Source organism: Martes martes (assembly GCF_963455335.1).
Source record: "Martes martes genome assembly, chromosome: 14".
Lineage (NCBI taxonomy): Eukaryota > Metazoa > Chordata > Mammalia > Carnivora > Mustelidae > Martes > Martes martes.
In genome coordinates, this window is record NC_137902.1 from 42,665,789 (window position 1) to 42,690,176 (window position 24,388).

At 53.0% G+C, this 24,388-nt stretch overlaps 1 protein-coding gene across 1 annotated transcript in view; it reads left to right on the forward strand.

The window, feature by feature from the left end:
• The window catches only part of GRID1 (glutamate ionotropic receptor delta type subunit 1), a gene marked incomplete at its 5' end in the record, with an annotated part of 686,402 nt that overhangs the window by 194,164 nt on the left and 467,850 nt on the right, over positions 1-24,388 (forward strand). Inside the window, one exon of the mRNA XM_080823657.1 lies at positions 24,004-24,209. Coding sequence (XP_080679783.1) covers positions 24,004-24,209 — 206 coding nt within the window. The remainder of the gene's footprint in view (positions 1-24,003; positions 24,210-24,388) is intronic.

Consider the following 24,388-nt stretch of genomic DNA (forward strand, 5'->3'; position numbering starts at 1 on the left):
GTGGCCGCCAGCATTTTCCTCCTGTAAACAGAGTGTGACAATTGGAAGTTCGTAGAAAATAAAACACACTTGTTTTCCTGCCTTCTCTATTGATTTGGTTTTAGCAGGAAGGAGCTGGATGTAATTTCTGTTTCATTTTCCTCTTGGTTTCCAAGTGGATAGAGATGTTATTATCCATCCCTCCACCCCCGGCCCTTTCCGCAACTCAGTTCCTTTGTGACCAACAGCACCTGCTTGCCAGCCTTGTTGTGGGCAAATCAGCCGGGGGGGTCATTACTGCCTCCTTCGATGAACACCCTGCCAAGAGCAGGGTGATTTGCTGAGCGGTCTGTAGCATGTTTGGGAAGGCAGGTTCTGGCCAATGCGAAGACAATTCCTTCTGGGACCCCTTCAAGCAGTCATGCCCAGAACGGCCCACTCATGCCCAGAACGGTCCCAGCCTTAGCCATGGTGGTTCTCTCTGGGCTCACTGCACTGCTGGAGCCTCCGTGTTCTCATGTGTGTAATGGGCTGACGGCATTTCTCATGGGAACTGGGAGCGCTCAGTGGAGAAATGTATGTCAACCACTTGCCCCCACGCCTGGAGCAGAGTGAGAATTTCACAGATGCTGTTCCTTCCGGTCACTGCCTGTCCTGACTTGGCTTCTCAGACAGTCACTTCTCCAAGTGTCCCTACTTCCCTCTTAGGCCACCCGCTCTACACAGCTTCAGAAATCCTAGCATAAAAATCCCCACGTTTCCTGAGCCACCTGAATGAGCCAGGATGTCAGACTGAATGTGCCAGAATTTGTTTTTCTTTCCTGACGCTCCCTGGTATCAGCTTATTTTCTCATGCGTTCTCCCACTGCAAAGGGCATGGCTCACACCAGGTTCTCGGGGTTACTGGTTCACGTGGCCTGGGTAAGGGGGCTTTTGTATGGTCGTAGCTTTCTTCAGGTTTCACACAGTCAGACTGTCGTTGCTGGTAGTGACAGCTGAGAAGTGGGAGGCCCGTGATGGAGGCACAGCTTTCCTGAGAGCCAGCTGGGCAAATACTTCTTAACAAGAACTCCCTGGTTCTTGAGTATTGAGAAGAACTTCCAAACAGATGTCGAGAGATGCATGAAGGCTTTCGGCCTCTAAGAATGAGAGGCTTTGATTCTCAGTGTGCGATGTGTACTCTGACAGTAGGCTTTATGATTCTAAGAGAACAGCTTATGAGCTGCACTCCCCTAAAGTCCATTCCTTGCTTCCCCGCTTATGCCCTGTGTGACCCTGGGCAACTTACTTCACCTCTCTGAGCCTCAGGCTACTGATCTAGAAAATGAGGGTGCTTATTCCTACCTGGAAGGATTTTTTTGGAGGCTCAGTCGGGGAGGGCCTGGTTCCTGGCACAAAGCAGACCCTCAGTGCGTGCGGGTGGCTTTCTTCTCCTTGTAATGCTGGGACTTGCTACTGATGAGCTTCTCTCTGCTCGACACATCTCAAGCAGAGTTTCAGGCAGGTACTCAGGCTGGAGAGTGGTGATCACTAGCAGGTTGTCGGCTCGTGGCTACTCAGCCTTCAGACCCTTTGTTGACTATGCCTCCGTCTTCCTTTCCATCTGAATGGCAGAAGGTACACATTGAACTTCCTTCCTGGTGGCATGGTTGTATAGACCGTTCATGTCATCCTTCCCTGAGAGTAACTTGAGAGTGGTCATGCTAGGGCTGGCCTGCAGAAGGCGTGGCAGTTGGGAGAGGAGGGGCAGGATGGGAGATGTGGACTGTACTGGGCATTCCACCTGGCTGAGATGGAATGTGTGCTTTGGGGAAGTTCACTCAATAGGGGTGGAGGATAGGCACATGGTGGACATTGCCCTTGGCCAGGGACTTCCACAAAGACTGGCATCGCATGTGTCTATGATCGGGCCTCAGGATGGAAATCGGACCCCATCTGGCCCGGTATCCTAGTTTAGAGGTTGATGTCCATATGGGGATGGACAAGTATGCTTTGGCATACATGGTCCTGGTGCTGGTGCTGGTGATGGAGGTGATGGTGATGATGGTGATGATGATGATGATGGTGGTGGTCAGGATAGTGGTGATGATGATGGTGGTGGTGGTGATGGTGATGATGATGATGGTGGTGGTGATGATGGTGATGATGGTGGTACTGGTGATGATGGTGGTGATGATGATGGTGGTGGTGATGGTAGTGATGGTGATAGTGCTGGTGATGATGATGATGATGGTGCTGGTGGTGATAGTGGTGGTAATGGTGCTAGTGATGATGGTGATGGTGTTGATAGTGATGGTGGTAGAGCCAATTCAGTATTTAGTATATGCCAGGTACTTATCTACCTGCTTTGTGTGGATGATACTTCATTTAATTCTCCTGAGAATCCTAAGAGCTTACTACTGTTTATTATCTTCATTTTATAGATGAAGAACAGAGGCAGAGAGAGATTCAGCCAAGTGTCCAAGGTCGGGGGTGGAGCATGATGGTGAACCCTGGCTGACTTAGTTATTCTGCCGTCCTGCCTCTCTCCCAAGCATGCCAGCCAGCTCTGCTGAGTAAGACGGTGTCCTGTGGAGCAGACAAGGCTGTGACCTAATGATGTCTAACAGAAATATAATGTGAACCACGTGTGTAATTTAAAATTGACAGAGTAAAATGATCCAGGTGAAATCTATTTAATATACTTTATTTAGCTCAGTGCATTTATTTAGTTCATTATTGTTGTTCCAACATGTAATCAACAGAAAAAATTAGTAATGAAATATTTTATATTCTTTGTTTTGTACTCAGTCTTTGCAATTCGGTGTCTGTTTTACGCTCACAGCCTTTCTCAAACTGGATTAGCCATTTAAGGGGTCTGTGGTCATTTGTGGCTTGTGGTTCTCAGAGGATCACCCATGCCCCATCCTCCTGTGGCTCGCAGCCTGCCTGGAGAAAGAGCACCCTGATTTTTGCTTTGCATTTGCTCGGATAGTTTCCCATCTTTCTTGTATCTCTGCAACTTTGCACAGTTGCTCCTTTCTGTCATCTCAGGTGGGGCTGGACCTGAGTCCAGGTCAGAGAGACTTTGGAAAGGTCAGGACTGGGGGAGCCTGTGAAAGTCCAAAAAGGCAAGAGTGAGTCCTATCTGCCTTTCTGGGTGGAGTCAGGAGGCAGGTGCGTCTGGGATAGGGAATTTCTGAGGATGGCCATTGTAGCTGCTGTTTGCTGGGCACCAACACGATCTGCTTGACATTTTTCCCTTAATCTTCCCAATCACCCCATAATGTGATTCCCTCTTTCATTTTAATCAGTGAATTGAGTGGTAGGGAAACTGAGGCTCAGAGAGGTTAGAGGCACCTTAGCTGCTAGACGGTGAAGCCAAGATTGAGGCCTGGGGCTGTCTGACTCCCAAGGCCAGGCCTTTCTTTGGTCAACACATTCAGGCTCCAGCTCAGGCCCAGGAATGGATAGGAACTAGGGGACCTTGAGGCTGGTGAGCAGGGATGTATTCAGGGGACAAATCTGGCAGAGGGAGGACTGGTGAGCTGCATTTGCTTTAGCTCACTGGATAAATGGGGGGTGGTATGACATGACACAGTAGGAAGTCCCAAGAATGCTCTCTGCTTTGGAGGAACCCCTGGGGATGACTGTTGCTATTAGCCTCTCCGGGTCCATGCTCCGAGGGCTACAGCGTCCCTGACACTCAGCTGGCCTGTGGGTGCAGCTGGGAGTCAGTCAGAGACAGGTTACCCGATGGTTGGGATACAACCCCTGGGAGCCTGTCCACGGTGCTCAGCCCCGGGTTGCTTCTCCTCACCACTGCTAATGGAGGATGATGGCGGACGCCTTTTCTGACTGCCTGCTCTCAACTCACATGTGTAAATGGAGTAGATGCCAGCTTAAACAGGGAAACCTCACGTTCACTCCCTGGCCTTTTTGCCTCCTTTCTTCCATGGGGACAACAGAGATGGCCTGAGGACTTAGATCACCGGGAAAGATCCCGACTCTGAGCTGTGGGAGGAATTTATGCAGGTGGAACACCACTAGTGGCTTTGAGGAGAAGAGCGTTGAGCATGGCAGGTCTTGGTCATCTCCTTGCCACGTGGCCTCTAAACTGAGACACTGGGTTCCTTGAAGGACCCGCTGTGCGTCCGGGCTGTCCAACAGGGGGCGCCTGCAGGGCATGGAGTCCCGCTCAGATCTGTGTGGAATGCTTCTTCCTTGGGAGAGACTTCCGAAACTCCAGGGCCTGGGGCCTCAGGGCGAGCTCCCCTTTATTCCAGCTCTGCCGGAGAGAAGGCAGAGGATCTTAGAGCTGCCTGCCCTGTGCGGGCCCGGCGGGGGGGGGGGCTTCTAGGGGTCCCAACAAGAAGTAGGAGGCAACCCCTAGAATCTGCCTCACCCACTCCACCTTCCATCTTGTATCAAGGTCCACAGCCCTGGTTCCCAGTGGTGGGGCCCTGATGACATCACTCAGAGTCTCTGGACTTCCATGTCCTTGTCCCCATGCTGGGGTGACTGGATCTCCTTGCAGGGTGTGGTAAGGCTTTGGAGCAGATTCGGCAGGCCAGCATCTGTGTCTGAGATAGGCTGCTTGTGAAGATTTTGGCCATCACCCTCACGCAGTGGATCCTGAGAGAACCTGCTGCCTCTCATCCTCTTGGCTCCATTTGGGGGCTTTGCCCTCATATCAGTTTCTCCATATTTTGACATTTCAGTCTTTCTTTGCTTTGGTTCCTTCCTAGTCATGTCCCCCCATCCACGCTGGGCAAGGAGGAACCTGGCTCCTTCTCCCACAGTCCTGCCCCTTCTCCAAGCACCCATAGTCCATCGGAGCCAGTGTCTGGAAAGTGTCTTCGGTATTTACTGGCCTCCCTGCCTCCCCAAAGATATTCTTCTGAAAGCCTGCCATGGTCTGATTCATGTGTCAACTAGCAGAGACAGACACTCGTGTAAGTATCTCTGTGAAGGGTTTGGTCGATGGAATTAATGTCTGCCCTCAGATGACTTCAAATAAAAGAGGTGAGGGTGGGCCTTGTCCGATCAGTTGCAAAGCCTTAAGACCAGACCTTTCTGCGAGGAAGAAGAAATTCTGCTTCAGTACTGCTGCCTTGCTCCTACCTGAGGATTTCCAGCCTGCTGTCTGCGCTACGGATTTCAGACTTGCCGGTTCCCATGATTGCAGAAGCCAGATTTTTTTTTTTCCTGTGGCCAGGGCTTTCTCTCCACCTTTTCCCTTTGCTTCTCCATCTGCACACTGCCTAATTCCCTCAGCCTTACTTCCTCCATATGGCAAGAAACATGGCATCTCTCACCTGCTGAGCCCACGTGGCGAGCTTCGTCATTACAACGCTTACCCCTCTTCTCTCAGTTCTGGCTTGCAAAAAGTCGGGGATGGGCTGTTTCTGCCTGGCCTGGATCAGGAGAGAACTGCTGGCTCTTGACCCAGTGTGCAGGGAGTGGGGGGCTCTGGATGGCAGCTTGTTAGAACTGCAGGACTGGGGTGGAGTAAGGAGACAGTCCCTAGAATAAGGGCTGGAAGATGTTTCCAGAAGGAGAGGGATATGCATGTGACAGCCAGCCAGCTGTGCACCCACACCTTCCCTTCCTCCCTACTTGCATAGCTCTGAAGTAGTTAGTACTTTGGCCGCGGGACTGAGCATTTTCACATCTGGCTTCTGCCCCAGCCCCAGCCGCTTGAGGGCACTGCTCACGCCTGTTCATCTGGGTGGTTCTCCCGGGCCAGCAGAGTGTCGGAAGCATGGTGGATGCCCAGTGTATCTCCACATCTTTCCTCTTTCCCCGCTCACGTGCCATTTTTCCAATTCCCACTTTTACGTAGGTGTTTTCACATCTGCTGTTATTGTCACTAATAAAAATAGTGACTGTTGGCTCAGTTCGTTCCAAGCACCTTACACTTGCTATCTCATTTAATCCCGGCATCAACTCCCCAAGATATCCTGATTCTCATCCTATGAGAATCTATCCTATTCTCATCCTATGACAAAATTGCTGCTTTGAAAGGTTTGAAGGTCACATGGCTAGGAGGGGCCGAGCTGAGCTGATTTCCAACCCGAAGTAGCCGAGTTCCAAACCTGGGCCCTTCCCACAGCAGATGCTGCCCCTCACTTTACCTGGGCTTTCTGTTAATGCCCTGGCAAGTGTCTGCTCCGTGCCAGGCACTGTGCTGGGTCCTGGGGACGTAGTGGCAGACGAGACATGAGGACTGACTAGTGAAGATGATCATCTTAGGAGAGGCTAGGTGTCATGAAAAGAGGGCGGGGATGTGGCAGAGGCACAGGTGGCCGGGAGAGGGGCCCCCAGGCAGCTCCAGGAAGACCCCTCCCAGGAAGCAACACTGGAATTGGTACCACGGTGCTTTAAAGGTGGTAGTAAGAGAAAAACTGGGAAGGGCTTTCCAGGTGAGGGAATAGCAGGTGCAAAGTCCCTGAGGTGGCAGGAAGCCTGGAGTGTTCAGCAAGGAGAGAGGAGGTCTGCGTGGCTGCAGGCAGGGAATGGGGTAGAGAGGGAAGCTGGGTGGGAGATCAGGTCAGGGGCTGTGCCCTGTGGAGCTTCTCAGGTCCTGGGTGAGGACTTGGGCTTTCATTGTAAGCATGCTGTCAGGCCACTGGTGGGATTTTGAGCCCAGCAGCGACATGTCTGCTTCATGCTTAGAGAAAAACCACTGTCCATGTCTGTGGTGTAGAGGCAGGGAGGCCCTGTAGGAGGCTGGCAGAACAGTGTCTGGGAGAGGTGGTGGCATGGACCAGTCAGGCAGAGGAGAGGCTGGGTTTCAAGTATCTTGTGGATTATAGGTGAGGAGTGAGGAAAGGGGGAGACTCCCAGGCTTCCGGACTGAGCCGCTGAGTGGTTTGTGGTACTGGGATGGTTGATGGAAAAATCAAGAGGTCCACTCTGGGCTGGATTTTGTTGAACTACCTGTTTCCAAGTGGAGAAAGGAGTCTGGAAGCCCTGGCCGAGTCCAGGGTAATGCTATCCATCAGGTGTGGCTGCTATTTGAAGCCACAGGACTGGGTGATATCATCTAGGAGAGAGGGGAGGCTAGTCAGGACCCTGGACAGAAACTGACTCTTAGATTTCAGCAAAATGGAGGCTCCGTGGACAGCTACTCTCCCCATGGCTGCAGGTGCTATGCTTACAACACCATTGCCTTAGAGCCCCTCTCTCCCTCTTCTTCTTGCATCTTGGGCTGGTCCTGACCTCCTGATAGGCAAGGAGCTAGTAGGCCAGCAGACGCATAGCATATTAGGGTTTTTGATCTCCTGACTTCCAGGAGGAGCCTGAGGTCTAGAGCTTGGTGTCTGTGGGGCTTGTTCCTACCCATCAGCAGACTTGGAAGTGCTTGAACACCTTGCACTATCCTCATTTCGTGATGTTTCCCTATCTGCCTTCCTGTCTTCCTCAGGCCAGCAGTCTTTGCAGCAGGACCTTAGTCCTTCCTCTGGGGCGCACAGCTGCGCCCTGCAGGAGACAAATGGCTCTCTTCCCTCCTGCAGTCTCCAGCCCCCTCCCACAAGAAACTCCTGGGGACTGTTAACTTGTCCCTCGCTCATCTTGACGTATACAGTCGGAGGGAAGGGGCAGGCAGTGACCATGAACAGAGGAAGCTTTGCAGGACCTTTGACACTTCCGACTGCCCCTAAGAACCTGTGCCAGCCAGTAGGCAATTGGATCACTCTCTTCTCCTGGTGACAGGGCTTGTGAAAAACTGCAAATATTTCATCTCTAACAGGGTTTTACTGCTGTTCCAGAATGGTAGGATTAATTCTAAATGCTTTCTGGGGTGCTCATTTCCTCCTAAACTGAAAATCACTATGATCGCCATGAAAACTCTGACTCAGAATCAGAACATGCATCTCCAGTTGCCCTTGCAAAGTTGGGGAAAAGGCAGCTGTGGGTTATGAAAGAGCCTGTTTACTGTCCCGAGTAGAGGCTGCATGACCATGGCTGCAGAGAAGGGCAGGCTGGCCACTGAGCTGGCCCGGTGGGGCCTGGTAATGTAGGAGCTGCACCTTCAGCTCAGGCTTGGTGGCCAGGTTCCAGGGCCAGTGTGGGGCAGTCCCTAGCCTCAGGGCACAGTCCAGTCTGTGGTATTGGCCTCAGGGCACAGTCCAGTCTATGGTACTGTCCTCGGAGGACGACACTGGGCACAGTGTGGGTTTGTTTTTGATTATTGGCCTGGAAGGCCAAGGAGGCTATCAATAACGAAGGGCTTTTGCAGAGCAGACAGGTCCCTGTAAAGCAGAGGCTAAGGGCAGAGACTTTGGAATCATGGCTCTAGCACTTAACTTCTCTTGAGTCTCAGTTTCACCATCTGTAAAATGGGACTAATGATGGCAGTGCCCTCCAGTTGGTTGCTGCTCCTGGAGAGGATGGCATAGGGAGCCTCCAATGGCAGCCCTGCCAGTCCTTCCACTCTGACTTCACCACCCAGCTCCAGCATGGGCTTCTGCCACGATCCAGGGGGGTCTTGTTGGACCTAGCATCCACCTTTGGATGGAGAATGGCCTTTCATGAGTTAATTCATACATTTTCCCCATGTGGCTTCACGGAGCTGCTCTTCCCTGCCAAGCACTGTGTGTGGTGCTGAGGACACACTGGTGCATAAGATACTGGGTCACTGGCCAGAGACACCTGCTGCTGCTGGGAGGGACCCCCTTAGATATTGAGGCCAGTCCATGGTCGGGTGGAAGTCACAGGTCTTCAGGAGAATGGGGCATGCATGGACTGTGGTCCTTGGGGATCCTGGTTCCATTGTGTTCACTCTCCTGGAGGTAGCAGAGTGGGGTATAGTCAGATCAGCCTGGGTCTGCCTCTCTTGCTTGAGTGGCAGAAGTGACCCAGAACTCTCTGGGTTCCAGGTTTCTCATCTGTAAACCAGGAAGTCTGCTACCTTCACAGGCTGGCTGTGAGGAGCATGGACAAGAGCATGTGGGGATCACACACAGAAGGTGCTCCATGGCTGGGGCTTTGCTCCCCTCCTCTCCGTCCAGCACTCCCGGTGCGGAGATGTTTATTCTTGGGAACAAGAGCGGAGTTGGCATTGACCCTGGCAGCCATGTTCCCGTTGTTGTGGCCTGTGCCACTGGCATTGATCATACTATTAGTTCAATTGTCCCCATCCTCCTTGGAGCTCTAGAGCTGCCCTGCCATTTCCAGGGCCTTCTGGTGGCTGGTAATGGATGACCCAGTGGTCTAGCCCTTGCCTGTGGTGGGCCCCTAGTGGGTGCGGAAGTGCGATGGACCAGCCCGAGGATGGTATTTTGGAAGGAAAGTTCAAGTTATATTTCAGGATAATACCTTGCCTCCCCTGGCCCCCACTCTGAATCCCATTTGTAATCTGGCCTAAGAGGCCCTGGCAGGAGTTAACGAGCTTGTGATGGATGGGCCGACAGTCCTATCAGGCCTGCGGATGCTGGCTCTTAATTAATATAGATGTGGGTTTAATTTTGGGATTTGGCAGGTGTGTTTTGCAAGCGGGGTTATGTGGGGCTACAGAGGGCCCCAGCCCCTTGCATTTGCTCCCAGAATGGTCTGGCTCTCTGGGTTGGGGTTTCTGGCCATGCCATCCCTCCTTGCAGGGCCCCCAGCTTCCCCTGACCATCAGCTGGTGATGCCATCATCTTGCTTGCAGTCACTAAAGTGAGGCACCAGAGCGAGCTGCCGAGCCTCTGCTTGCCAGGTGGCATGAGGGGGTTGCCGCATGGACACCTTCTGGGGGCATCTGCTCCTGGCCCAGGGGGCTGGGGGAGGCTAGGGCTATAGGGTCTGCTGTTCCTTCATCCCCAGAGCAGCCTCTGTTCTCGCGTGGGTGTGGGTGTAGGCGTGGTTTCTGACCTTCCACAAGAGACACTAGGGGAGATGATGTGCTGGTGCTTGTGGACAAGATGGGGAGTGCCCTGTGTGTGTGAGTGTGTATACATGCATGCGTGTGCTTGTGTCTGTGTGTGTGTCGAGTACTGCTGTGGGAGTGGGTGTGGGTGTGGGTGGGAGTGTGTGTGTGAATGGGGAGTGTGGGTGTAGGTGTGGGAGCATGCCTGCTGGTGAGTGGGCCGAGTGAGTGTGAGGTGGGTGAGCAGGGCTGTGCTGCTCAGAGCTTACCAAGCCGCTCTCTGAGAAAACAGGAAGCTCTGATTTACCGCTCTGCTGGTTTCTGGGGTGTCAATGCCCCCAGCGAGGCAATTCTGGGCATCTTGGTGTCACGGAGCATTGAATTGGGAATGCTTAGTGTTCAGGTATCACAGGCATTAGGAGTGTAGATAATAGTAAAACACAGTAAAGAATGAGGAAGTCATGAGCTTGTGTAGTCATCAGTTCGGTTTGTAATATAATTTGCTCAATTATAAGTTTGCATCATTTAATCAGTAGTGGCTGTGTTTAATACCTGGCTCACACAATCAAAAATTTAACAACAGGCAGGCTCTCATGAGGGGGCACTAGGTGGTTCCAGCATGCCAGTGTGAGCGAATGTGTGAGCCTGCAAGTGAGTCTACGTGTGAGAGCAAGTGTGCGCACGGTGTGAGTCCAAATGTGAGTGTACCTGATTGTGAGTGTGCACATCAAGTGTATGTGAGTGTGTGTGTGTGTGTGTGTGTGTGTGTGTGTGTGTGTGTGTGTGCGGCGCAGGGTGGAGGAAGGGAGGGGTTCCTGCATACCCAGCAGAGGCCAGGGTCTGTGCGTGGCCGTCTGGCCAGGGTTGAGCCTCCTGCCCTCTCTGCCCACCTCCCTCATGTTCCTGTCCGTTGCTGCCTATCCGCCAGCCCCAGCAGGCTTCCTCTGGGCTGTGCCACCCCTTATTCCTCCCTTGCCTTCCTTCTCTGCAGCCAAAGGCCCTCCTCTCTGTTCTGTTGCTCCGTCATATTCAGGCTCCCTTGGGTCCTGCCTGGGCCATGGCATGGGCTTTTGATGGCCTCTGGACCTCTGCCCTCCAGGTCATTCCCCCTCTTCCAGAACTGCCAAATGAATTTTTGAAAATCAAACCCTTTCTTCCACCCTGTGCTTTGTCTACACTGTCCTCTGTGCTCTGCCCTGCCTTGGAGTCCAGCTTCCTCTGCATGACACCCCGGGGACCTAATCTCTTTGTACCAAGAGGGCCCTGGCAGGGCCATCTGTGCCCCCCCTGCTCCCTGACTCTAGCTCGGCGCCTTGCTCGGCACCCCCTGAGCAGAGCCTCCTGCCCTCCTGCCCGGCACTGCCCACACTTCGCTCTGCGGCCAGACAGAGTCGTTCCCGTGACAGGTGTTTCTGCATCCTTCCCTCTTGCTTTGGGGGCAGCGGTCCGCCGCAGCCCGGCCCCATCTGGCCTAGGGAGCTGTGAGGCTCTGTGCATGGCACCAGCATCTGAGCAGAGCTGGGTCCTTCTGCAGAGGTGGCATTTGGAGGCCCCTGGAGCGGGATGGTGGCGTCCATGGGCCCCTGGCTGTGCTTCCCTCCTGGCTCTGGTTGGTGCTACTTCTTCAAGGGCGAGTTCCAAAGGAAACAAATTAAATCTGAGTAAATATCAGAGAGTAATTATGTAAATTAAATACGTAAGTAAAAGAACATTTGTCGTAAGGTCAACAGGGAGCCCTGAAGACTGAGGCTTCCTGCACCGGGGTTGGTGGGGAGTGGGAGGGGCCGGGTAAAGGTGGGGTTGGGTGTCACCAGAGAGGTGGGCTCATCATGCCCAGCCTTCCCCACACTTGGACTTTGCCCCGGGTGCTTTGTGTTTGTCATCCCTTTGCTCCCCACGACAGTACCACATCGGAGTTGTTGTCCTGCCCATTTTACAGAGGGGGCACCTGAGGCTCCGAGAGCCGAGGAGGCAGATCCAAGTCATGGATGGGTCTGTCTCCTGGTGTCGGACCCCAGAGCCCATCTCCTTGTCCTGCGTGGGAGCCACAGCCCTGCCTTGAAAAGGCTCCCCAAAAGGGGTATAGTGGCGCTCAGGCCGTGGGGCTCTGGCCAGGAAGGGCACTCAGGTGCACCCTGGGGCTCTGGACTAACTCCAGGGCTGACTCTGCTACCCCTTGGTCCTTCCTGTGCCCCAGAGATATGGCGTGGAGTGGGCAGGAGGGCTGGAGTTGGTGTGGCTGGGGCCACAAGCCCCGGTCTCAGTTGACCTGCAGGCCATTCTGCTCTTCCTGCTGCTTTCTGGCCAGTCCCAAGAATGTCATGGTGACCACCCTCCTTGGGGACACACAAGGCTACGTGCCTGTCCTGGCCACACAGAGCCATCAGCAGGCCCTGCAGGTGGGCTGTTAGGTTCTGTGAGACCTTTGACCCTGTTGTCCTTTTGGCCTGGAGTACTTTTCTCTCTCCTGTCAACACAGAAAAGTCCACTGTATCCTGCAGTTCAGCCTCTGTGTTGAGCTCTCTGAAGGTTTCCTGGAGGCCCTTGGTCCCCCAGACACAGTCGGGGCAAAGTGGCTCCTTCCTTGGGACTTCCCGTGGGTCCTAGCATGTCTTTGAGCATCACTAGTCCGATTCCATTGAGCTCCTCGTCTTCTCCATCTCTCTCGCCTTCATGGTGGGCATGGCAAGGTGTGGGCACCAGACTCAAGCTTGGAGAAAGCCTGAGAGAGCGAGGTGCATGTGGGGGCCAGCCCCACAGTTCTGTCACAGGGAGGTGGGAGGCTGCTGCTGGTCCTGGGGTGAGCCAGGAGTAGGGTCAGCAGGCAGCGGCCCTGGGCATCCCCCAAGCAGGTCTGCAGATGGGGAACCCAGCCCAGGGTTGCTTCCAAGTCAGACCGGTTGAGGCTGCTGTTTCCAGGAGTGTGGGCTTTTCCTCAGAGTGGTAATTTACGGAATAAATGAGGATGCTGCATTGCACTGTGTAATGCTGGTTATTAATACTGATTGCAGATTAACAGTGGGTATGTCATGCAACCCATCTTCACTTCTTGCCCTTCTTAAAAGCTAGACTCTGGCACCTGACCAGCATGCTGTGTGGTCTCTCTGAAGCTCCATGTGCCTTGGGTGGCTGTTCCGTAGGCCTGGCTGGGGTCGGGGGAGGCTCTGGCCTCTCCCAGTAGGTCCCATGACCTGGTGTGGCACAGAGAAGATAACCTCTGACAGTAAATGAATCTGAAATTGAATCTCAGTCCTGTTCTGAGCCTAGAGCTTACCTGTGAAATGGGCACAAGCTGGTGATTCCTGGGGGTGCTCCAGGCACCCAGCCCAGCATCTGCACACAGCTGGGGGCACTGCTCTGCCTCCTTCTCATCCCTTTCCAGGCATCTCTGACTGCTTGGCGAATGTTGGGAGAGAGGCCTAGATTTGAACCCTAGTCTTCCCTCTGACTGGCTGGATGACATCAGGGCCTCATGGTGATCAAGAGACAATACATGCAGGACATTTAGTGTCATGCCTGGCACCAAGTTCGACCCTAATTGGTACATGCTGTTACGTTATTTTTGTTGTATGTGGCGGCCATCCCGCCACACTGTGGCAGGACTTTTCTCTGTGGCATTAACCCTGGGTCAACATTTGGAAGTAAATTTTCCTAGATTTGCTTTGGGATCCTACTTAAATTGAAGAGAAGTCCAGGAAAATATCCAGAACTTTCTCAAAGCCCCAATGTGGGCTGTTCCTCTTGTGGGCTGTGTGGTGTTGCTGGAGGGACCCAACTTCCCTGGCTTCAGTTTTCTCATCTGTGAAATGGGATAGTTATGCCTTCCTTACAGGGTGTGGAGGAGAAAAGACACAAAGCATCTAAGTGTCCAGTGGCTCTGGGAAAGGGAGTTATAGCTCTGGGCCTGTCTCCCAGGTCCTAGGGACCTGAAGATGTGGAGCGGCCTATTGGGGCCGGCAGCCAGTCTGTTGAGGGCCTTGTGCTCAGCCCCCTGTGGACATGTCCAGTGGGGTTTTGCTTCCCTCCCGATGCACCTGTTGGCTCCAGAAAGAAGCCTGTTGAGAAATGCCTTTTGATTCCTTACCCTGAAAAACTGCAGGACTTTACAAACCAGCCCTACAAATCTTGAAGGAGAACTGCTAAAATCTATAGCAAATACCTTGTAAGTAAAAAGTGATAGGAACATCAAACTTTATTTGTGAAAATTCTAAGAATGATTAGCTTATTACGGATTCTTTAAAAATATGACCTCACTCAGCTGATGGAAGGGGATTGCAAATCAAAGGGACTATTTACTACAGTGGGAATAAGGGACCTGCCAGATTATAAAAAAATACTGAAGGAGCCAGAGATTTGAAACATGAAAGACAGTAGCAGATCAGCACCAATGGAATTTTATCCACATACTGGAACTGAACTTAGAGCAGAAGTTGGTGAAGAATTATTTTATAAACCCATTTTCATCATAACATGTGTAAAATGCAAATTTTGATCATTATGTAAATTAGTTACTTGGTGTAATTTACTTAATTCAAAGCACTTAATGCAGCGTGGTATGTTTTTTCCAAAGTGCCAGAGTAGATGTTTATTTTAAATTGTTTTTAATCTCGATCTTCCAGCCTGATTATTTAAAATGTTTTTCCCTTATATTTGTTTTTCAAATGGGAAGGAGCAGAGCTTGGTGAGAAATGGGTGCTGCCCTCCGTTGCCGGGGCCCGGGTGAGAGGTGTGGGTAGGGCTCACTCATGGACCCTGTGTCTGCAATTCCACGTGTGTGCGCATGCCCCATGGACAAGCTCCCCAGGGTTTATCCAGAACACCCATTCCCCTTTCTGTTATCTGCTGTTGGATGGCTTCCTGGCTGGTACTGAAACCTGTTGGAGCTGAAGGCTCTTGGATATCACGGGCCCCTCTCATGGGCAGAAATTTGATGTCTTTCTCAGAGAGCGCTCACTGGCAGACCATTTCCCTCAGCCATTTGACAACTTTGGAATTACTGCAGAAGGGAGAGCTGAGCCTTTCAGTGCTCCTTTATGCCGTCCGCATGGTGCCACCCTTCTTGATGAGTCTCTAGGGCAGGAGGAATGATTTGTTCATTTGGGAACACTTTGGAGGGCATTCCTGGTGTTGATGAGGCGGTTGGAAGGCGGCCGGCAGCCACTGCACAGCTGTGTTGCATGTACTCGCAGTAATGTGCGCCCCTTACCCGAGGACCTTGGTGCTCCTATGAGGAGGGTGGGGTTGGCTCTGTTCTGCAGATGAAGACATGGGTTCAGGGAGGGGCTGCCTGAGCTTACCTGGCTAGTGTGTGGTGGGATTGGAACCCAGACCTGTGCTTATTCTGTGTTCCTGCGGGAGTGTAGCTGATGGGGCTGCTTCTCTGAGTCTGTCCCCAAGCTGTACCCAGGTTCCACTCTGGAGGGGTGTTGTACAATTATTCAGGTGTGGCGAGGCCAACAAATGCCAGTGACGGCTGTTGGAAGGGTGTTCACAGTTCCCTGGAGGTGGTGGCACACCGTGCCATGGGGGTCACCAGGCAGCACCGGGGGCGCTCAGGAGGCAGAGGGAGAAGGGGAGCTGTGGGCAGGAGCCCTTCGTGTGACTTCCGTAGGAAAAGAAGGGTGAGATGGAGTAAAGGGGTTTAGGATTAGCTCATTTGAGTAAGTTCAGCAGACTCTGGGGCACAGGGCTGTCTCTGGTCTTCTGGTACCTGGTTCTGGGGTGATTAGAGCACCCAAAGTGTGAGAACCTGATTGAGGAGGTGTTGGGTTTGGGCTGTGGAGGGGCAGGTTTGCACATGGAAGGTTGGATTCCTACCCCTGGGGATTGGCTCACCCTGCAAGGGGTGGTCCCTCTGGGGTCAGCAAGGCCCTGGGTGTCACAGCGTCAGAATACAGGAAAAGAAAAGTCATGTTTAATATAGGAAGCTGTGCATTTTGGGGGGCTTGGGGATGAGAGGTCACTCTGGAGGACTCCTGGGGCCAGGTTGGCTATGACTGGTGTCTGGGCCCTTGAGATTGTGACCAGGAGGCGGGGTGGGGTGGGGAGAGTCTGCCTCCCACCCAAGACCCTTAGCAAGAAGGCAGGGAGTGGTGGCATTGTGCCGCTGAGGACTGTGGGACACCATGTGACCGTCTTCCTGCTCCCTGGAAGCTGGCCCCTACCTGGGCCCTGGGGGTGTCTGCTGTCAGGGACGTCATCACCCCATGATGGGGACAGACCTACTGCTTCCTGTTCTACTGAGAGCTGGCTGGGTGTGCCACCTCCACTTCCTTCCTTTGCTGAACTCTTGAGGGCCTGCTTTGTGCCTGCCTGACTTCCATGGAGATTTTTTTTTTTTTTTTTAAATCACACCTACATAGATTGACTGCAATGAATTAATTCATCCATGAAATGCAGTCTGCAAACGGAACACATTCTGGCATGTCGTCGGAGGTGCTCAGTAAATGGAGGAGGGGAGCCACTTTCTGCTTCCGGCTCAGTCTTAGCTGCAGGACTGAGTGCTCCTTGAGGACGGGGCTGTGAAGTGTTACAGTGCTGTTGCTCCAGTGCCCAGCCTCTGGCCTGGCCCAGAACGGCGGTCGGGGGAAATATTTGAGGATGGAAGAAAGACAGGATGAAAAGGAAGGATGCAAGGAGGGAGGGAGGAGAGGGAAGGAAAGAGAGAGGAGGGATGGATGGCTGGAGAGAGGGAGGGATGGAGGGAGGCAGGCAGGCAGGCAGGCAGGAAACGGTAACTGGGCAGCTGAGGGAGGCCCCCCCGTGGATTTGGAGGGAAGGGAAGGGGTGTTACTTCTGACTGGAGCCACAGCCATAGATCTTTGTGATCTTTTCTCTTGGAAACGTTGGATGCTCCCTCACCTGAAGTCCCGGTCTCCATTACAGGCATTTCTGTAGCTCTTCTGTGCCTGAGACAAAGATGGCAGGTGGCATTTTGGGTTGGTAGTGGGGAGAGGGAGGGACAATGAATGAGGAGAGGAGCCTGGGCAGGGGTCTTGGGAGTGAACTTAGGATAAACTATATTTTAGAAGAAATTTGAAACGTCTATTTGGGGGCAAGATAAGAAAGAAGTTTTTAAAAAAGTCTCTAGAATCAAAGTTGTGTCTCAGCTTAAGGAAAATTTGCCAGTAATCCCTAAACACTTCTAGCTGTGAACTTCTCCTGGGTGTGAGTTAGCAGTCTTATACGTATATGTGTATTACAGATGGTAAGATATTCTTCGTAAGTACTCTCAGTGCTTGGACCTTTCTCGGAAATTGAAAATAGTAAGGGAAGCAATTTGAAATGTGTTCTTTCGTTTCAATTACTTTTCACAAAGAAAGTATTTAAAATACCCATGACTATTCTGTTTTTTTTTTTTTCTTTTTTTCTTTTTTTTTCTTTCAGGAGTAGTGGGATAGTCACAGCTATAGCCTTAGATTTTGAAAAAAAACTTTTGCCGGATTTCAATTCCTTGCCTGGAGCGGCCCTGCTTCCATCAAATACATGACAATGCGTAGTTGCTGAAGTCATGCTGGGTTTCAGGCGAGCTCTCGCTTTGGTTCAGTTTGATTTCACACCCTTTTGCTGTCCCTGACCCTGTGCTAGGCACTGAGCCTGGGGATTGGAGAGAGAAACGAGGAAAGACCTAGTTCCTGCTTCCCATGTCCGTGAATTTTGAAATCCTGAGAGGGCTTGAGGGGAGGTGTGACTTCAGCTGGGTCTTGATGTGGGGGTGGGGCTATGTAAATTTCATATTGGGAGCGTCCAGGCAGAGGTTATGCACTTGTGGGTATGTGTGTGGGGTATGAGTGTGTGTGGCGTGGTGTATGTGCATATGTGTGTACGTGGGTTGTGTGCGTGCTACATGCATGCGTGCTTGCATGCGCACGCATGTGTGTCTGTTTGTGGGATGTCCGGGGAAGGTCTAAGAGCTGCTTCTCCTTCTGGAGTTCAGGTGCGTGGTTTCTGGTGGTGGTGATGGTAAGATGGTAAGAGCTGGAGATACAAAAGCAAAATAGACAAAGCTCTTAGGGCCAGATAGCCCCTTATGCACAGGCTAAGATGTATGGAGTTTATTTATGTATGATAATAAAGTCTCTAGAAGGTATCTGGTTTGTTTGTGATTGATTGATGTTCTTGAGGATGTTCATGTCTTGGCAACTTTAAAATAGACTTGTGTTATTTATGGAAAGTTTTAGAGGAGGGCTCTATTGTGAACAGATGAACTTAGAAGCCATCCTGGCAGAAGGCATTAGAGGGGAGGACCCAAGAGTCAGGGGGACCTCAGGGGAAGCTGTGACAGAAGTACCAGTGAGGCACTGATGGTGCCTGAATCTGCGAGGGGGTCCTGGAGATGAGCTAGGGTCAGTGTTGATGTTCTTCCTGCCCAACTGACCATTGGGCCATGCCAGAACAAAGCCCAGGAGTAGCTGGGAATGGGACAGGAGTGTGTGTGTTTACAGGATGGGGGAGGGTGAGAGTGAGGGGGACTGGGGAACAGGAGCAGAAAGAGCACATACTGTCTGGAGGGTCAGGGAGGAGAGACCCTCGAGGACGGGTGGTCCTGGGCTGGGTATGCCGGAGAACTCATGAAGAATGAAGAGAGAGGAGGACCCTTATTTGTTGATGACTTTGGCGTGAGTTTTAGAGCAGCATGGTGTGGGTGGCCGTGGGTGGAGAGGTGAGTGGTGAGGAAGTGCCATAGGGTGCTTGGGCCTTGAGTTAGGAAGCTGGTCTACTAGGGGAGGAGGTCCAGGGCTCAGGAACCTGGGACCTGTGTCCTTCCCTCCTCCACTTGTGCTAGGCACTCCCTGGTGCCCATGGACTCCAGCTTCCTTCCCTTACAGCTTCACAGTTCTGGCTGCTTGGTCTTTGCTATTCCTGGTCCCCATCATGGGGGTGAGCAAGGTCTTCTTCCTTTGGTGTCACGGATGCCTCATTCTGGAACTTTCTACGTGCCATTGCTTCTGTCTGTCGTGTTCTTCTCTGACAGGTTTCCAGAGTTGACTTCTTCTCATGGACACTCCTTACAAAGGTTTTTCCCACTCCCACCTCCTGCAGGTTCCTCTAGCCCAACATCTGTTTTCTTCAGAGCTCTTATCACTGTTGGAAATGATCTATTTAGCATGGTGTTTATTTGTTTTGTTCTGTTCTCCAACCCCTGAAATGGAAGTTCTGTGACAGCAGGAGCACCATGGGCTCAGTCATTCTCGGTTCCCAGCACCTTGGAGAGGGACCAACACAGAGAAAGCGCTCAGTGAATATAGGAGAGAAGAAGGAAGGAATAAGTGTTCACTGGATGGCTTTGTCAGGTTTGGGTGTTAGAAAGATTTCTGGAAACCAGATCCCTTGCGAGCCCAGAGGGTGGACCAGGGAAGCTGAGGCCTATGCTGTGTTCCATCATATCACATTGCCCATGTTCCCTGAACTGCTGCTTTTCTCTGGGGAGCAGGATGTCTTTCCTGGGAGCCTCTCCCTGTCCCCAAGTATGACTAATGCCCTTTTCCGTGGCTCCTGCCCCCCTTGCAGCCTTGGAGAGCTGTGGGCCATTTGTCTCTTCCTGCCCTTCCTGGGTTGGGGCTGGGGATGTGATGCCATCAGCTCCTTTCCCAGTGGGAATGGGTCTGGTTGGGGGAGCTGCACCAGCAGGGATGCCCCGGCTGGGTTACTAGGATGCACAAGATGCTTGTAGAGGAGGGCTTGGGCCGAGGCCCAGAACTCCATAGGGGTCAAGGAGCTCTTGGGGTGCCCATTCTGCTGCCCATGGGAGTAGTGTCAGTTCTGTCCCTAGTCTACCTTCTTGGAAAAATCTTCCTTCCTGGGGAGTGGCAGTAGACAGCTGGATTTCTTGGGGGAGAAGGGGGTAAAGGTCATTGCAAACCCCGTCACTTCTCTTTTGTTGGAGAAGTGGGCTTCCTGGGCCCATTCCCGGGGAATGCCAGGAGGGCTGCAAAGTTAGCATGAGCTCTCTGCTGTTACTCTGCCCCCAGCCCACCCCGTGTACAGCTGAATAAGAGCTTTGGAGGCTGAGAGCTGACCTTTTCAGCTCAGTGGGAGCCGGCGGTTGTAGCCAGGGCCTGTGGTCCCTTGGGAGCGCTGCCGTCAGCCCGTATTGCTCCCTCCATGTGTGGGGAGCCAGCTGCTGACAGGGAGCTTAAACTCTCTCTGATGGCTCAGTCCCATCAGGGGCTTCCCAGACCAGAAGGCAGAGACAGAGCAGCTAATAGGGTGGGAGAGGTCTGATGGCTTGTGTTCTCCGAGTGTGCCTGTTTGTGTGTGTTGTGGGTCCCGGGCAGTGACCTGCATGCCATGGTGCCTCCTATCCCCTGGGAAAGTAAGACCATCCTATTTTAGGCAGGGGGACCTCAGGGAGGGGACCTCAGGGGACTTCTCCCCCAGTTTGGGAGGACTGGCCATGCCGGCAGGATGTGTGAGGTCCCTGGAGCCCAGTCAGACTCAGGCAGCGAGGGGGCAGGCACAGAGTGACACTGGAGTCCTCGGTGTGCATGTGCTTGGGGGAAGGCACAGCAAGCATGGCCCTGCAGACATGGCTCGTCTTGGCCACTTCAAGGATTCATGATGGCCTTGTGAGGTGCCTGAAGAGAAGTAGGAGCTAGTAGATGTGCCCCCTTCATGCCTGTCCTGGTCAGCTCTCACCCTCCTGCTAGCCGTGCTCAGCTCTGGGTCAGATCAAAGCCATGGGGCAATGAGGACCGTGGGTGTCCGCGTGAAGGGATGGGGCCTCACTGGCCACCAGGGACCTTGCCCAAACTGGCTCCTGCTCAGGCCCACGTGGGCGGTGCCATGGGGGAGCTGTGTGTGGGGCTCCTTGTGTGGGAGGCCCAGAAATCCAACCTCCTAGTAGCTCATAAGGATGGGGAGGGCACGGTGGTGCCTGGTGAGAGCCCTGAGCATCCTTCTAGGGATGGCAAATGCATGACCAAGATTCCGTCCCATGGCACCGGTATTCAAGTGCAGCCCTGACCTTGGCCAGCTTCGCCCATTGGCGACCTGGCCCCTGGCGCACAGACATTTACCCAGAGCTGCTTGCCTGGCAGCTCACAGGGGTCTCTGTGGCTCTGCCCGCAGAGTCAGATGGGAAAAGGTCCCAGGTACAGGACAGCAGGACAGGCTTTCTCCACCAAGCTCCCACCTGGCTCTCCCTCCCCTGAAGCTGCAAAGTAGGTCCTGCCCGTAACACCAGGGGCTTCCCGCACACAGGCCGCTGGCTGTCAACACCCCTCGGATTCCCAGAGAGGCTCTGCGGTCCCCACACCCTGCTCGGGCCCCTAGAGACCTGTTACCCCAAAGCCTTGAAAGATTGGAGAGGTTCTTCAGAGATTTCTAGCCAAACAGAGGGAACGGCAGGGCAGGCATGCATGGATGGTTTGGGGGACAGAAGTGCGACATGGGGAGGGGACCCCCAACTAAAGCAACTCAGAACTGGTGTCAACACCAGCCACTCCCTCTCCTGAGGACAGCACAACTCACACCTGCCAGTAATATGCTTGAACATCTCAGCGCCAAGCAGACATCCGTGCCCAACAGCCCCTCCTCTGTTGGGCATGCAGCAGCTTTCCATCTGTGCCCAGGATGGCCTCCCCCTCGATCTGGGCTCCCCAGTACAGCAGCCACTAGCCACATATGGCTGTTTACATTTAAACTTCAATTCATCAAAATTAAATAAAATGACACCTCCGTTTCTCACTCACACTAGTCACATTTTAGGTACCCAGCCACCACATCTGGCTAGTGGCTATCATACTGGGCAGATGTGCATCATATATGATGGATCCTTGCAGAAAGTTCAAGTGCCTTGTACTGCCTGAGAAGCTGTCTGTTAACCAGTGTGGTGTAAATGGTATTCCCAAATATGGGGGATTAGCTGCCTTCAGGCCCCTCGTAGTAGCCTCCCTACTCCCAAGCCTCTTGCCGTGTCCCTTTGAAGACCCTCTGAGCTCCTGCTCTGGGACACATGACCTCCTTTGACCTACGAGATGGTTGTGACTTTGTGTCAGCAGAGATCTGAGTAGACGTCTATGCATTCTGCCCACACCATGGGAACATCCCTGGGCTGGCCTGCTGGAGGGAGGTGGACACGTGTGGACCAGCAGGCAGGCCTCCAGTCATATGTCAGCCGCATATGGGGCACAGGTGAGCCTAGAACAGAACTTCCCAGTTGATCTACAGACTCAACAAATAATAAATGACTATTGTTTTAGGTCATTAAGTCTGAGGTTGGTTTGTTTCTCAGCAATGACTGACAGAGTGAGCTTATCAGACGCCTGTATCTCGTATACCTTATGACTGTTTCCATGAGAAAACAGGGCTTCTGTCTTAAAAGTAGCCCCATATGGGAGCACCTGGGTCACTCAGTTGAGTGTCCGACTCTTGACTTCAGCTCAGGTCGTGACATCAGGGTCGTGAGATCGATCCCCGCATCAGGCTCCACACTGGGCATGGAAAGTTTGATCCCCAGCTTACAGATGAGCAAAGGGAGGCACAGAGTGTTTGGAAGATTTGCCCAAGTGTTTAAGGAACCATCCTAAATTCTGAGTGTTGGAGTCCACAGCTAGTGCTCAAAGCGTATTCTACAACTTCCCCCTGGTGGGAAACAGGGCCCCCCTGCACGTTTCCCCCCAGCACTCCAGTGCTACCATGCCCCCTGGTCTCCCTCGCACTGTGTTTGGTTTTCCTTGACCTCTCTTGTTATGTCCAGCTGGGACTAGACTTACTGGTGAGCCTGCCATCCTGGCGAAGTGGGCAGCTGAGACCCACTGCAGCAGCATGCACGGTGCCTGGAACACTCAGGAAGTGTGTGGAATGGGCATGAAATGAAAGTCTGGGAGAGAAATGGGTTGGCAAAAGCAGTCTGGTTGAACTAACAGCGTTTACTGTGAATTTGATTTTGGGGGACTGGACGGGCCAGGGCATGCCTGTGGCAGCCCATGGGCATCCCAGGCTCTGGGAGAGAGCAGCTTGTGTGGCGTGGGCAGGCCCAGAGTATCCTTGAAAGAGGGCTGCTCGTTACAAGTGTGTCTTTGGGAGCCGGAATACACATATGGGCAGATGAAGGAAACATCCCAGACTTTGATAACGTGGCCTCTGGATTGAGACTTTGGGTTGAAAGTGGCAGAAATCCTGCTCCAGTTGGCTCAGGCAGGAAAGGGTATTCTTTGGCTCATAGAAAAATCCAAGAGAAGCCAGACTCACAAATGCACAGAGGCACTCACAAATGCACGACGTCACTGAAACCAGGTGTCACTTTCATACCTGCTTGCCTCAGAGTTGGCTCCAGTCTTGGGGAGGTCTCCCTTTGGAGCAGACAGATGGCTCATGCAGGGCTGAGAGAAGATTTGGGCCCTCGTTTTAAAAAAAAAAAAAAATCAGCATCTTGGTGCTCACAAGAGTGGGTTTGCATTAATATGTGGTAGAGCTGGGCCCCAAGCACCTTCTGAATGCTCATTCCCTAGTAATTTATTCCAGCTCCCCCTGCTCCCTTCTTGCCTTACATCCTGACCTCTTAGTGATGCAGAGGAAAGAGCAGGACTCTCTCCCAAGTGCTCCTCCAGAATCTGAGGATGGTGCTCGGTGGACCATCTTGGACCATGTGCTCACCCCTGAACCAGTCAGGATGTGAAGTTCAGGTTGGATTTGGGCAGTTACCCCAGTGGGAAAGAGAGTGAAAGAGGGGTTCCGTCTAGGGAAATCAGGCCACTGGAACTGGACAGGTCCCAAGCCTCAGGGCTGGGGTGTGAGGGCGGGGTGTTCAGTCATGGGATTGGAGCTGGGCCAAGGTTGGGGCAGTGGCCTTAGCTTACCTGCTAGGCCGTGAGCACAGAGGAAGGTGCAGGGAACTGGGGCCAGGGTCAGGGACCACCACTGCACATAGCCTCGAGGACAGAGCTGCCAGAAGTTTCGTTCTCATTGGGTGGAAACAGTGGGGAGAGAAAGAGAAGTCATCACAAAGGACTTCCAACAGGACCTGTTGGAACAAAGGGCATGCTCCTCGTGGTGGGAGGCTCTTCGCCTGGGGCTGGGCGCTGCCGCCAAATAGATATGTTGATGTTTTCCCACTTCTGTTCAGGGGTCACTGAGGCAGACGTGCGCCCTGGCTTATGGCAGTGGCCCGTAGCTAGTGGGGGGCGTTGGGGTTAGATCCTTCCTGCTTAAAGATCCTTCTTTCCTCCCCTTTCTCCGCTGCTCAGATATCCGTGGGCTCCAAAGCTTTCTGGATCAGGCCTCACGGCTGGGCCTTGATGTCTCTTTACAAAAGGTGGACAAGAACATTAGCCACGTGTTCACTAGCCTCTTCACCACCATGAAGACGGAGGAGCTGAACCGCTACCGAGACACGCTACGCCGCGCCATCCTCCTGCTCAGCCCGCAGGGGGCCCACTCCTTCATCAACGAGGTAGGTGGTGGGGCCTGGGGCCGCAGGAGGCTCTGCCCAGGGTGCCAAGGTGCACCACAGGTGCCGTCCGTTCATGCATGGCCAAAATGGGTGTGGGGACTCCTAGGTGCTGGGTGTTTGGCACAAGCCGGAAAGAGTTAGATCCTGAGCACAGCTTGGCTCCTAGCTGGTCCCCAGCA